Below are 15,352 nucleotides of genomic sequence, written 5' to 3'. Positions count from 1 at the left end.
TATGCAGGCGGTTAGTTGGACCCTGGATCATCTTTTCAGCATTGCTGTGTCACATCTGCACATTATGCAGGCAGTTATTGGACCCTGGATCATCTTTTCAGCATTGCCCTGTGGCACATCTGCACATTATGCAGGCGGTTAGTTGGATCCTGGATCATCTTTTCAGCATTGCCGTGTGGCACATCATGCAGGCAGCTAGTTGGACCCTGGAACATCTTTTCAGCATTGCCGTGTGGCACATCTGCACATTATGAAGGTGGTTAGTTGGATCCTGGATCATCTTTTCAGCATTGCTGTGTGGCACATCTGCACATTATGCAGGTGGTTAGTTGGATCCTGGATCATCTTTTCAGCATTGCCGTGTGGCACATCATGCAGGCAGCTAGTTGGGCCTTGGATCATCTTTTCAGCATTGCTGTGTGTCACATCTGCACATTATGCAGGCAGTTATTGGACCCTGGATCATCTTTTCAGCATTGCTGTGTCACATCTGCACATTATGCAGGCAGTTATTGGACCCTGGATCATCTTTTCAGCATTGCTGTGTCACATCTGCACATTATGCAGGCAGTTATTGGACCCTGGATCATCTTTTCAGCATTGCTGTGTGTCACATCTGCACATTATGCAGGCAGTTATTGGACCCTGGATCATCTTTTCAGCATTGCTGTGTGGCACATCTGCACATTATGCAGGCTGTTAGTTGGATCCTGGATCATCTTTTCAGCATTGCCGTGTGGCACATCTGCACATTATGCAGGCAGTTATTGGACCCTGGATCATCTTTTCAGCATTGCTGTGTGGCACATCTGCACATTATGCAGGCGGTTAGTTGGATCCTGGATCATCTTTTCAGCATTGCCGTGTGGCACATCATGCAGGCAGCTAGTTGGACCCTGGATCATCTTTTCAGCATTGTTGTGTGTCACATCTGCACATTATACAGGCGGTTAGTTGGACCCTGGATCATCTTTTCAGCATTGCTGTGTCACATCTGCACATTATGCAGGCGGTTAGTTGGATCCTGGATCATCTTTTCAGCATTGCTGTGTCACATCTGCACATTATGCAGGCAGTTATTGGACCCTGGATCATCTTTTCAGCATTGCTGTGTGTCACATCTGCACATTATGCAGGTGGTTAGTTGTGCCCTGGATCATCTTTTCAGCATTGCTGTGTCACATCTGCACATTATACAGGCGGTTAGTTGGACCCTGGATCATCTTTTCAGCATTGCTGTGTCACATCTGCACATTATGCAGGCGGTTAGTTGGACCCTGGATCATCTTTTCAGCATTGCTGTGTCACATCTGCACATTATACAGGCGGTTAGTTGTGCCCTGGATCATCTTTTCAGCATTGCTGTGTCACATCTGCACATTATACAGGCGGTTAGTTGGACCCTGGATCATCTTTTCAGCATTGCTGTGTCACATCTGCACATTATGCAGGCGGTTAGTTGGACCCTGGATCATCTTTTCAGCATTGCTGTGTCACATCTGCACATTATGCAGGCGGTTAGTTGTGCCCTGGATCATCTTTTCAGCATTGCTGTGTCACATCTGCACATTATACAGGCGGTTAGTTGGACCCTGGATCATCTTTTCAGCATTGCTGTGTGGCACATCTGCACATTATACAGGCGGTTAGTTGGACCCTGGATCATCTTTTCAGCATTGTTGTGTGTCACATCTGCACATTATGCTGGCAGTTAGTTGTGCCCTGGATCATCTTTTCAGCATTGCTGTGTCACATCTGCACATTATGCAGGCGGTTAGTTGGACCCTGGATCATCTTTTCAGCATTGCTTTGTGGCACATCTGCACATTATGCAGGCAGTTATTGGACCCTGGATCATCTTTTCAGCATTGCTGTGTCACATCTGCACATTATGCAGGCAGTTATTGGACCCTGGATCATCTTTTCAGCATTGCTGTGTGGCACATCTGCACATTATGCAGGCGGTTAGTTGGATCCTGGATCATCTTTTCAGCATTGCTGTGTGGCACATATGCACATTATGCAGGCGGTTAGTTGGACCCTGGATCATCTTTTCAGCATTGCTGTGTCACATCTGCACATTATGCAGGCGGTTAGTTGGATCCTGGATCATCTTTTCAGCATTGCTGTGTCACATCTGCACATTATGCAGGCAGTTATTGGACCCTGGATCATCTTTTCAGCATTGCTGTGTGTCACATCTGCACATTATGCAGGTGGTTAGTTGTGCCCTGGATCATCTTTTCAGCATTGCTGTGTCACATCTGCACATTATACAGGCGGTTAGTTGGACCCTGGATCATCTTTTCAGCATTGCTGTGTCACATCTGCACATTATGCAGGCGGTTAGTTGGACCCTGGATCATCTTTTCAGCATTGCTGTGTCACATCTGCACATTATACAGGCGGTTAGTTGTGCCCTGGATCATCTTTTCAGCATTGCTGTGTCACATCTGCACATTATACAGGCGGTTAGTTGGACCCTGGATCATCTTTTCAGCATTGCTGTGTCACATCTGCACATTATGCAGGCGGTTAGTTGGACCCTGGATCATCTTTTCAGCATTGCTGTGTCACATCTGCACATTATGCAGGCGGTTAGTTGTGCCCTGGATCATCTTTTCAGCATTGCTGTGTCACATCTGCACATTATACAGGCGGTTAGTTGGACCCTGGATCATCTTTTCAGCATTGCTGTGTGGCACATCTGCACATTATACAGGCGGTTAGTTGGACCCTGGATCATCTTTTCAGCATTGTTGTGTGTCACATCTGCACATTATGCTGGCAGTTAGTTGTGCCCTGGATCATCTTTTCAGCATTGCTGTGTCACATCTGCACATTATGCAGGCGGTTAGTTGGACCCTGGATCATCTTTTCAGCATTGCTTTGTGGCACATCTGCACATTATGCAGGCAGTTATTGGACCCTGGATCATCTTTTCAGCATTGCTGTGTCACATCTGCACATTATGCAGGCAGTTATTGGACCCTGGATCATCTTTTCAGCATTGCTGTGTGGCACATCTGCACATTATGCAGGCGGTTAGTTGGATCCTGGATCATCTTTTCAGCATTGCTGTGTGGCACATATGCACATTATGCAGGCGGTTAGTTGGACCCTGGATCATCTTTTCAGCATTGCTGTGTCACATCTGCACATTATGCAGGCAGTTATTGGACCCTGGATCATCTTTTCAGCATTGCTGTGTCACATCTGCACATTATGCAGGCAGTTATTGGACCCTGGATCATCTTTTCAGCATTGCTGTGTCACATCTGCACATTATGCAGGCAGTTATTGGACCCTGGATCATCTTTTCAGCATTGCCCTGTGGCACATCTGCACATTATGCAGGCGGTTAGTTGGACCCTGGATCATCTTTTCAGCATTGCCGTGTGGCACATCTGCACATTATGAAGGTGGTTAGTTGGATCCTGGATCATCTTTTCAGCATTGCCGTGTGGCACATCTGCACATTATGCAGGTGGTTAGTTGGATCCTGGATCATCTTTTCAGCATTGCCGTGTGGCACATCATGCAGGCAGCTAGTTAGACCCTGGATCATCTTTTCAGCATTGCTGTGACACATCTGCACAATATGCTGGCAGTTATTGGACCCTGGATCATATTTTCAGCATTGCTGTGTGGCACATCTGCACATTATGCAGGCAGTTATTGGACCCTGTATCATCTTTTCAGCATTGCTGTCACATCTGCACATTATGCAGGCAGCTAGTTGGACCCTGGATCATCTTTTCAGCATTGCTGTGACACATCTGCACATTATGCTGGCAGTTATTGGACCCTGGATCATATTTTCAGCATTGCTGTGTGGCACATCTGCACATTATGCAGGCAGTTATTGGACCCTGTATCATCTTTTCAGCATTGCTGTCACATCTGCACATTATGCAGGCGGTTAGTTGGACCCTGGATCATCTTTTCAGCATTGTTGTGTCACATCTGCACATTATGCAGGCAGTTATTGGACCCTGGATCATCTTTTCAGCATTGCCCTGTGGCACATCTGCACATTATGCAGGCGGTTAGTTGGATCCTGGATCATCTTTTCAGCATTGCCGTGTGGCACATCATGCAGGCAGCTAGTTGGACCCTGGAACATCTTTTCAGCATTGCCGTGTGGCACATCTGCACATTATGAAGGTGGTTAGTTGGATCCTGGATCATCTTTTCAGCATTGCTGTGTGGCACATCTGCACATTATGCAGGTGGTTAGTTGGATCCTGGATCATCTTTTCAGCATTGCCGTGTGGCACATCATGCAGGCAGCTAGTTGGGCCTTGGATCATCTTTTCAGCATTGCTGTGTGTCACATCTGCACATTATGCAGGCAGTTATTGGACCCTGGATCATCTTTTCAGCATTGCTGTGTCACATCTGCACATTATGCAGGCAGTTATTGGACCCTGGATCATCTTTTCAGCATTGCTGTGTCACATCTGCACATTATGCAGGCAGTTATTGGACCCTGGATCATCTTTTCAGCATTGCTGTGTGTCACATCTGCACATTATGCAGGCAGTTATTGGACCCTGGATCATCTTTTCAGCATTGCTGTGTGGCACATCTGCACATTATGCAGGCTGTTAGTTGGATCCTGGATCATCTTTTCAGCATTGCCGTGTGGCACATCTGCACATTATGCAGGCAGTTATTGGACCCTGGATCATCTTTTCAGCATTGCTGTGTGGCACATCTGCACATTATGCAGGCGGTTAGTTGGATCCTGGATCATCTTTTCAGCATTGCCGTGTGGCACATCATGCAGGCAGCTAGTTGGACCCTGGATCATCTTTTCAGCATTGTTGTGTGTCACATCTGCACATTATACAGGCGGTTAGTTGGACCCTGGATCATCTTTTCAGCATTGCTGTGTCACATCTGCACATTATGCAGGCGGTTAGTTGGATCCTGGATCATCTTTTCAGCATTGCTGTGTCACATCTGCACATTATGCAGGCAGTTATTGGACCCTGGATCATCTTTTCAGCATTGCTGTGTGTCACATCTGCACATTATGCAGGTGGTTAGTTGGATCCTGGATCATCTTTTCAGCATTGCCGTGTGGCACATCATGCAGGCAGCTAGTTGGACCCTGGATCATCTTTTCAGCATTGCTGTGTGTCACATCTGCACATTATGCAGGCAGTTATTGGACCCTGGATCATCTTTTCAGCATTGCTGTGTGTCACATCTGCACATTATGCAGGCAGTTATTGGACCCTGGATCATCTTTTCAGCATTGCTGTGTGTCACATCTGCACATCATGCAGGCAGCTAGTTGGGCCTTGGATCATCTTTTCAGCATTGCTGTGTCACATCTGCACATTATGCAGGCAGTTATTGGACCCTGGGTCATCTTTTCAGCATTGCTGTGTGTCACATCTGCACATTATGCAGGCAGTTAGTTGGACCCTGGGTCATCTTTTCAGCATTGCCGTGTGGCACATCTGCACATTATGCAGGCGGTTAGTTGGATCCTGGATCATCTTTTCAGCATTGCCGTGTGGCACATCTGCACATTATGCAGGCGGTTAGTTGGATCCTGGATCATCTTTTCAGCATTGCCCTGTGGCACATCTGCACATTATGCAGGCAGCTAGCTGGATTGTGTGCCTTGAGTTCGCGAGCCGCTGCAAGGATTTGGACGTCCTCTTTCTCACTGTTTTCTCCTGCATGATCTTCTCTCTCACTGCCTCTGCCACTTTTAAATGTCCCACGTACCTTCATTCTAGTATAACAACTAGCCTGCATGTTAGGCTTTAGGCTTCCCTTGATCTGCATAGACTCTTTCCCCTTCTTCGTTTCAGTACTCCCAGACTTATGGGAGTTGAAGTCCATTGACGTTATTGGATTTCTTGGATGTTGTTCAAAAGTACATAAAGATATATCAAAACCAGAAGATGTTATGAGTGGGGACTTGGCTAGCATGATTCAGGGGAAAGGTTTTCTGACTTTTACCATACGGTGGAATTGGTAAGTGACAACAAACCATTAAGGACTTGGGTATTATAGGGTTTTCCTCAGGGGAAATGGGGGGGATACGGCGCCTCATCCGATGAGTCACCACCTCCCCCCGGTAGTTGTCTCCACCCATGTGGTCCTCCTTCATATAGCCGCCCCCCCCCCCAGCTTCATGGGACGAGGGCTCCGCAGTGGAGTCGGTGATGAGCCCCTCGGATTTATCACACTATTTAAGAATAGCCTATTAACAAGGAGTCATGAAGAAAATGAGAGACATTGCCATAGCAATATCAGGATAGAGAGACCTCCTCCTGATCTTATTTAAGTTGGTTAGAATAATGTTAGGGTCAGTTGGAACTCGTTCCTTTGAGACTTTGTGATGACTGACGAGCACCTTGGGTATTTATATAGGCAGGGAACATTCTCATAGGTTCCATGTGATATTTTCGCCGCAAAAATATCGCCATATTTTTGCAGTGAAAATAACACATGGACCCTGCGGGGGACACCCCCGCAACTCCCGCATCATTTTTTTATGTGTGGGGGACATCCCCGCAACCCCCGCACCTAATATTTTCGCCACCAAAAATATCGCCTATGGCCGTTCCCGACGACCATATGTGCGGCAATATTTATGCTGGGGAAATATGACCTGATACCCTCTCGTAGCAGTAGGGAAAGATCAGCCTTATTCTTCTTATAAATAACTGGTGAAAATGTCATCCCACTGTCCACATCCTTCCTCGTACCGGCCACAGATTGTGTCCCCTGTGTGCTTCCGATAATGTGGAGAATATACACCTTCAGATGTTTGTATTGCGACTCAGGTGTGCTCCTTAGGTGCTTTCGAAAGTGCGGGGATAGTGACCCATTTGGTGTTTTGCATTGGGATTGAGGTGTGCCCCCTCGGTTTTCCCTGAAGCGCTGGTGAGTGTGGCCCCTATAAGGTTTTGTATTGTGGCTCATGTCTGCCCGCGGTGGGTTTTCTCAACTGTGGTGAGGGTGACCCTTCTGGCTTGTATTATGACTTGGATGGGCCTCCTTGGTGTTCTCTGAAGTATGTCGGGGTGTGGCCCCTACTTATATCTCAGAGGTGCATTCTGGGTGTTTTCTAAAGTACAATGTTGTGTATTGTGTCTCAGGTGTGGTCTCTGGCTTCTTCTCTAAGGTGTTTATACCTGTGTGTTACATGGCCTCCTGTCTTGTTGCAGGTTAAAGAAGGAAACCGTGCAGAGAGTTAATATGGTGGCCGCAGAATTCCGGAAAGTGTCAAGCACGCAGATCGCAGAGACAACCAAGCGCACAATCCGGGAGAATGTTTCCATCTGTGCGCAGCTGTCTAAGATGTCTGACAAGAGCATGGAACTAATCCTGGAAAATGACCACCTGAAGGCAGTCCAAACCGATCAACGTAGACAGGTGGAAATGCTGGAGCACAACGAGAAGGAACTGGTGAAGAACAACCAGAGCAACCAAAAGGTAAGACCCGGCAAATCCTCCATCCATCGGGCTCTCGTCTGCTAGCTTCAGACCCGGGCGAAGGTACTGCTCCACCCTTTCTCTGTCTCTCTGCAACTGCTCCCTGGCCACAGAATCCTGAATAACCAAACTGGGTTAATCCCATTCCCTGTCAGTCCTCTGCAGGGCCCTGTGCTTTCTGGGATTCACCGCTTTAGTGAGAAGAAATAATGTCCTGGATTGGTTTGCCTCATTTCATTGTTTCTGTCAGTCCTCTGCAGGGCCCTGTGCTTTCTGGGTTTCCACGCTTTAGTGAGATGAAATAATGTCCTGGATTGGTTTGCCTCATTTCATTGTTTATGTCAGTCCTCTGCAGGGCCCTGTGCTTTCTGGGTTTCCACGCTTTAGTGAGATGAAATAATGTCCTGGATTGGTTGCCTCATTTCATTGTTTATGTCAGTCCTCTGCAGGGCCCTATGCCTTCTGGGATCCCACGCTTTAGTGAGATGAAATAATGTCCTGGATTGGTTTGCCTCATTTCATTGTTTATGTCAGTCCTCTGCAGGCCCCTGTTCCTTCTGGGATTCCACGCTTTAGTGAGATGAAATAATGTCCTGGATTGGTTTGCCTCATTTCATTGTTTATGTCAGTCCTCTGCAGGCCCCTGTTCCTTCTGGGATTCCACGCTTTAGTGAGAAGAAATAATGTCCTGGATTGGTTGCCTCATTTCATTGTTTATGTCAGTCCTCTGCAGGCAGGGCCCTGTGCCTTCTGGGATTCCATGCTTTAGTGAGATGAAATAATGTCCTGGATTGCTTTGCCTCATTTAATTGTTTCTGTCAGTCCTCTGCAGGCCCCTGTTCCTTCTGGGATTCCACGCTTTAGTGAGATGAAATAATGTCCTGGATTGGTTTGCCTCATTTCATTGTTTATGTCAGTCCTCTGCAGGCCCCTGTCCCTTCTGGGATTCCATGCTTTAGTGAGATGAAATAATGTCCTGGATTGGTTGCCTCATTTCATTGTTTATGTCAGTCCTCTGCAGGCAGGGCCCTGTGCCTTCTGGGATTTCACGCTTTAGTGAGACGAAATAATGTCCTGGATTGGTTTCCTCATTTCATTGTTTATGTCAGTCCTCTGCAGGCAGGGCCCTGTGCCTTCTGGGATTTCACACTTTAATGAGACGAAATAATGTCCTGGATTGGTTGCTTCATTTCATTGTTTATGTCAGTCCTCTGCAGGGCCCTGTCCCTTCTGGGATTCCACGCTTTAGTGAGATGAAATAATGTCCTGGATTGGTTGCCTCATTTCATTGTTTATGTCAGTCCTCTGCAGGGCCCTGTGCCTTCTGGGATTCCACGCTTTAGTGAGATGAAATAATGTCCTGGATTGGTTGCCTCATTTCATTGTTTATGTCAGTCCTCTGCAGGGCCCTGTGCCTTCTGGGATTCCACGCTTTAGTGAGATGAAATAATGTCCTGGATTGGTTGCCTCATTTCATTGTTTATGTCAGTCCTCTGCAGGGCCCTGTTCCTTCTGGGATTCCACGCTTTAGTGAGATGAAATAATGTCCTGGATTGGTTGCCTCATTTCATTGTTTATGTCAGTCCTCTGCAGGGCCCTGTGCCTTCTGGGATTCCACGCTTTAGTGAGATGAAATAATGTCCTGGATTGGTTGCCTCATTTCATTGTTTATGTCAGTCCTCTGCAGGCAGGGCCCTGTGCCTTCTGGGATTCCATGCTTTAGTGAGATGAAATAATGTCCTGGATTGGTTGCCTCATTTCATTGTTTATGTCAGTCCTCTGCAGGCAGGGCCCTGTGCCTTCTGGGATTTCACGCTTTAGTGAGATGAAATAATGTCCTGGATTGGTTTGCCTCATTTCATTGTTTATGTTCATTTTGTCAAGATCAATGAACTACAGTTTTTAATATTTTCCAATGAGTTGTAGTTTTAATCACTGATGGCGCTTTACCACCATCTTTTGGGCCACAATATTGTCATAGAAAAAGAGGGGAGACGGGCACAGTTGATGGAGCACCAGCAGTGTTTAGCTATAGAGAGATTACAACAACTGTCCTCTACAAAGACTGAACTTCATCAGCCGTATACATCAATGGATTGCCCCAGGCACCATATAGTCTAGAAAGACCACCTATTGGTGACCAGGCAGTGAAAATCTGCAACCCTCTGTATTCAGATTAATTCTTATAATGTTTAAATCCATCGGTGGGGGAGACCTGCCCTCTAGCCACCCCCTCACACTCTACAAGGCCAAGCCCTCCTCACCCTAACTGTGCCCTATCCCCCCTGCTTCTGCTCCTTCCTCCTCACTCCCTGTCACTGGGATGCCCTCCCTAAAAGGTGAAGGGAAGCGCCCCCAATTCAGCACGATCCTCCCCGCAATGAGAGACAATAAAGGACTCTCCCGTAGTGGGAATAAGGCCAAGACAGAGTGCGGGTGAGCGTAAATGGGAGTTTATCCAAAAATAAGGCATGCAAAGAACTCTGCAACCTCCGAGAGCGCTCTGTCTGACAATAGCAAAGACAGGCGTATTTCTAATACAAAAAACGTCATCAACACCTAAACACTATAGGGGGCACAAGTTAATTGGGATTGGGTGTCGTCGACTAACTATAGGTGTTGCTGCAGCGTGGTTGGTCTTGGCAAGACGGCGTCACTGGTCAGCCTCGTGGGTTGGGTTGGGCCTGGCAGGCCGGCTTGAGGTCATCCGTGCGGTGTTGGTATGCTGGGGCAGCCTGTGACAATGACGAATACCTTCCCTGTCTCATTTGCCCTAGGCCATGCACACTGCAGTTATTCAGAAAATGGCATTTACGTTCACTAATAAATCGCTCTGTAGCTTATCTTATAAAATAAACGCAACACATGAGGAATGCACCTCGTGTGAGGTCTGGTGGTTATCGGTTGGGGTGAGATTTACCTGTGTCCTATTGACCGGTATTTTAGGTCGCAGGACGGGGCTCTGGGGCCTGGGCCGAATGATACATGCCTGTCTGCTGCGGTAGAAGTTATTATATAGATGGGTCTCTGTGTCTTGTCTCAATGATGGGGGTCGTCCTTACACGGGGTCAGGATTCTTGGGGGGTTTGTGGGATTTATGAAAGGGTGCTGGTAGATCAGTGGGTTCATCTGTGGGTTTATTACCGTGCTGTAAATAACACAGGTGGTGGGCTGTGGCCTTGGGTGCGGCGCCGGGGCCTCTGACTCTCTGAAGTAACGCCAGCTTGGTTGGGGGAGGTGAGGGAGCGCGGCACAAGTCTTAGCTTTTTTATCTGGCAGGCTTGGTAGGGTGGGAGAGGGAATGGCCTTGCATATCCACAAAGGTATTTTCCTCGTGCGTTGCTGATCAGTGAATGCAGAAGTTTTATACTGCTCTGCCTTATTTTGACGTTATTTAGACACACATATACATTTCAATTTCGTTACACATTTCTTTAAGACAGTCGGTTCCAGTACCTTTTCATTACCTAACATTACGTTCACTACATTGTGTGCGTATTGTATGTACATTAGACGTTATACGAGGGATATCTAGGTTATGGCCTACAGAGATTGATGCTCGCCGCTTTGGGTGATTCAGAAAACATATATGAGTTCCAGTTTCTACATACTATGGAAAAAACACTTTTACAGATAGAGGTTATACGTTTGGTCAACATCTTTCTCCGTGGTTATAGCAGCACTAGTCCAGACCTGGAGGGATATCATATAACGTTACATTTTTATGGCTTATTCACATTTTAAACAGAGGTAGTTCATTAATACCAATACTTGAATTGTTTTCTACCTTCTTCAGATAGTGATGCTTCAGCTTTTTTCCTCGCTACCCCGGCCTTGCGGTCCGGGTCATACGGGGTGCAATATCACATTGTTACTAATATCATGTTGCCGTGTTGGCGTCTCGGGTTTAGTTCATCTCCGACTTTCTCATGGGAACGCGCTCGCAGCGGATCTGCCAGGGCTGCTGAGGCGGCAGAGATGCATGAAAGGCCCTCCAAAGGTGGGGGCCTCTTTATAGTGTGCTGAACTCACGCCATGTTTGCTAGACAAGATGGCGTCTAGGCCTAACTAAATGCAAGGAAAGGATACGCGTGGGCAATGTCGTCGGCGGGTGAATCCTCCTCCACCTGGGCCCGGGTGGCATGAGGGGGCGCCCACCGAGTCATGGTCCTCACCTGGGGAGAAAGATGTAGGTGAGGAGGGCCTCGCGGCCAGTCCTCCCCTACATTTCCCCCCTTTCGTTACTTAAAGTAACGAATTTCTTTAGCTCTTCCAATCTTCTACATTCTTGTTCCTCTAACACTGCACCATCCCATGCAGGGGTTCCTTTTATAGGCATCCATGCTCTGCACACCCCCCTTAAACTCTCACCTCTCCTAGCATACTCGTCTGGTGTACATGTTAAATATATACAGTCGCCAGTTTCTTCCAGATCTACCCAGACCTCCTCATACCATTCCAGTTCTACGTCTCGTGGTTCTTTGATAGTGGTGTGCCATAGTTTATCTACTATGTACTTATCACGGCACATAGGCACTAACTGGTACCTGGGGGTGTTGTCTGCTCCTGTCTGCACATGTACTTCTTGTGTTGCTTTAATTGTACCACCGGAGTTGCCCATTGTCACCATCATCATTGCACCGTTAGGAACTGCATTAGCACAACATCGGAGGCCCACCTGGCACAGGCAGAACATCACAAGGACGATCACCACTATTGGTATCAGGAACTTCATTGTCACTCCAAGCCATGAGGGAACCCAAGAGAAGATATTGTCGAACCACGAGCTATCCTCAGCTCCACCTTCCATTTTCATCTTCTCGCCCAGGTTATGTACTGCTTCAATAACGTGGGACAGGGACCCATTTTCTGCATCTTCGGAAGGTACGAACGTGCAGCACGCACTTCCTATTTTTCGGCAAACACCTCCATCGATTGCTGTTAACAGGTCTAGAACATACCTGTTCTGCATGGTCATTAATCGCAGAGCTCGTAGTTCCACCTTTATTATGTTAAACCCTTCTTCAGTGTCATTGGCCAACTGGATCAGTTCCCACCGTGTGATCTGGAGCCATTTTGCATTTGCTCTTGCTTGGACACTTGATACTAGCGAAGCAAAGAATGTTTCCACGGAGCTGAACAGGCGATACCTGTCTGGGATCTGTGCCAATAAATCAGATGATGCTTGTGATATGTAGTTCGAGGCTCGCTTGTTCCTTGAGAGCTCTTCTCCCTTCCCTCCGGAGGACAGGACATAAAGGTGCGCTTGTGTAGTTGGAGAAGCTGCATTCTGGTTCAAGCCTTCTTTCATCATGTTACTTCTGTCAATATGGCTTTCTGGAATCACCATTAGTGTTGAGTGCAAAGTGGCCATTGAGCAGCTACCACTCCATGATTGGGGAAGATGCAGGTACGCCTTGTTTCCGCATACCCAGTAGGTGTCCATTAGTGCTGCTGTCCCTTTTTTCATATCTGGGATGGTGAGAGTTTTGTTACAGTTCTTGTTCGTTCCCATTGCCATTTTTCCTTCTCCCTTGAAACATAGTTCGTTTTGTATTTCACTTTGTAGCTTGAAGGGTTTCTCCATCGCTGTTACCCATGTTAGTTTAGGGATGTGTTCTTTCCATGTTGGCAAGCACGTTCTTTCCATCCACCGCAACTTGTCTGGTTGGACACCTTTCAGTGCTTCGGCCTTGCACAGCACTTCTTCGTCTTTCCATTTGTTTTCGGAAAACAGTGTCCCTTGTATTGCAAAGAAAGGTTCTTTAAGACAGATCACTCCAGACGCTTGCGAATAGCACGTTTTGTTGTTCTGTAGCATTCTGAAAGAGACATCGTGTGCTTGGAAAGTGTTCTTTATTCTACACAGCGTGAGATGAAGGAGACATTGGGCATCCACAATGGGCAATTCTCGTGGCAACAATACTTTAGGTGTGCCTGATGCATGGGGGATAAGTGAGCAGACATAACAGCTCTCATTTGTTGTTTGTTTGGCTGTTGTGCTCATATCTGCATACCATTTATTTGCTTGGTGTGGGTGTCGTGGGTCTTCCATTTTGTCTAGCCCTAGTCCATAATACTCATCATACCCTTTCCCACCAATCTCTCTTCTCCGCCTGCTTTTCTCCCTTCTTCTATCCCTTCTCGTTATAGTAGGTGAAGAACCAGGCTCCCCTTCCTCCTCCCCACCCCCCTTTTCTAATTCTTCATGTAGGGACTTGTGTTCTGTCATCATAATCACTTTTCCATCCTCCTTAATAAACAAGAGATCGTTGTTTGAAATTGGGGCGGGAGGGATCGTGTGGTTGTTGTATGTTCCAGGTTGGGACATTGTGTCATTATTTACATTTTTGGTTCTCGATTGTGAGAGGACAGCAGTGGGTGGTGTAGTATAGTATCCCCACACAAACTGTGATCCATCCCAGATCAAGAAATCACCTTCTTTGATACCTACAGTCGGAATTGTTTTCGTTCCAGGGGCAAGGGTGGTGTTGTTCCCCCCTCCCCCCTCGTTCATCTCGGTAGAGATGAACGCTATAATCCAGTGTACTACCAGACAAAACATTGAGATGAAGAACACGATAGCACACATTGATAAACCACATTCAAATGAATACGTTAATCTAGCCACTAACATTTCTCTAAATCTAACATATCTATTAGTTGCAGGCTGCCCATTCGATGCCATGATAAATCCTGTTTGAGACACAAGAGTTCATTAAATACAAACATGTAAGCATTTCCACGTTGTAACGTTTCGGTGATAAAATATAGGGTTGGGTGAGGGAGGGGGTGTGTTGACAGACAAGGTAGCCTTTCAATCATCATTATTCGTACCTTACTATATATATATAAATAATAAGAAACATGACATTTTGTAAAAACAACAATAATAAAAAAAAACTTCTTAAAGAGTACAGGAGAGGGAAAAAAGAACCCCACGCAAAACTTTCAAAAATTGTAATAAAAAGAAAATTTCCATATACATATGTACACGTTTTAGTCCAGGACATTTGTTGCGCGCTAATTATGTTCACTGTTCATCTCATAATGCACACAAACTTCTAATCATTCATTCCGCACAACTTCATCGTCCGCTGTTGCCTGTGCCTCGTCCTGCGCCTCACTTTCCGCAGCGCTGTAAGCTTTACGTACGTCTGTCAAATGCACCCAATATCGCAGGCCCTTCACCTTTACTGCTGTAGGTGTGCAAAACACTACCTCATAGGGGCCATGGAAACGTGGTGCATTCCACCTCCGCACAAAACTTCTGACATATATAAGGTCACCAGGCATTAGTTGTAGTGGTTTTTCAGGCAACCTGTTTGGTTCAGTTGCGTTCCCCTCCTCTCTTGTCGAGGGGGGGGCTAGTTGCTTTGCAATTACGCGCGCTGCCCGTGTCAGTTTTCGCAGATATTCTGTGAACTCCTCCCCTAATATAGCTGCGCTTCTGTGTGCATCAGAACGCTCACGGAGAGGCGAATGCGCTGTATGCATTCTTCTTCCCGTGACGATCTCGTGCGGGGACAAATGGTGATCCTTACTTGGCTGGTTTCGTAGTTCAAACAAGGCCAAAGGCAGGCAGTACATCCAAGTCTTTTTAAGGGAAAAGCAAAGTTTTGATAATCTGCTTTTTAACAGGCCATTTATCTTTTCCACGACGCCATTACTTTGAGGATGATAAATCGAACATAATTTGTGCTTTATTCCCAATAATGTAGTCACTTCTTTAAATAATTCATTAACAAAATGTGTCCCGTTATCTGAGCGAATAACGTCGCAAATTCCCCAGCGCGGAAATACTTCCCGCACTAGGAACTTCGCGGCGCCCTTCGCGTCAGGGCGGGCACATGGGCCTGCCTCCACCCACCTCGAAAAGGGACAT

General features: G+C 46.7%; 1 protein-coding gene across 1 annotated transcript in view; it reads left to right on the top strand.

Moving 5' to 3' along the window:
* Positions 1-15,352, top strand: part of CFAP157 (cilia and flagella associated protein 157) — a 261,513-nt gene that overhangs the window by 76,060 nt on the left and 170,101 nt on the right. Inside the window, exon 4 of the mRNA XM_069609140.1 lies at positions 7,200-7,467. Coding sequence (XP_069465241.1) covers positions 7,200-7,467 — 268 coding nt within the window. The remainder of the gene's footprint in view (positions 1-7,199; positions 7,468-15,352) is intronic.

This window comes from Ambystoma mexicanum, chromosome 8 (assembly GCF_040938575.1).
Source record: "Ambystoma mexicanum isolate Mex_15411 chromosome 8, UKY_AmexF1_1, whole genome shotgun sequence".
Classification (NCBI taxonomy): Eukaryota; Metazoa; Chordata; class Amphibia; order Caudata; family Ambystomatidae; genus Ambystoma; species Ambystoma mexicanum.
This window is presented reverse-complemented; position numbering and strand designations above follow the sequence as displayed.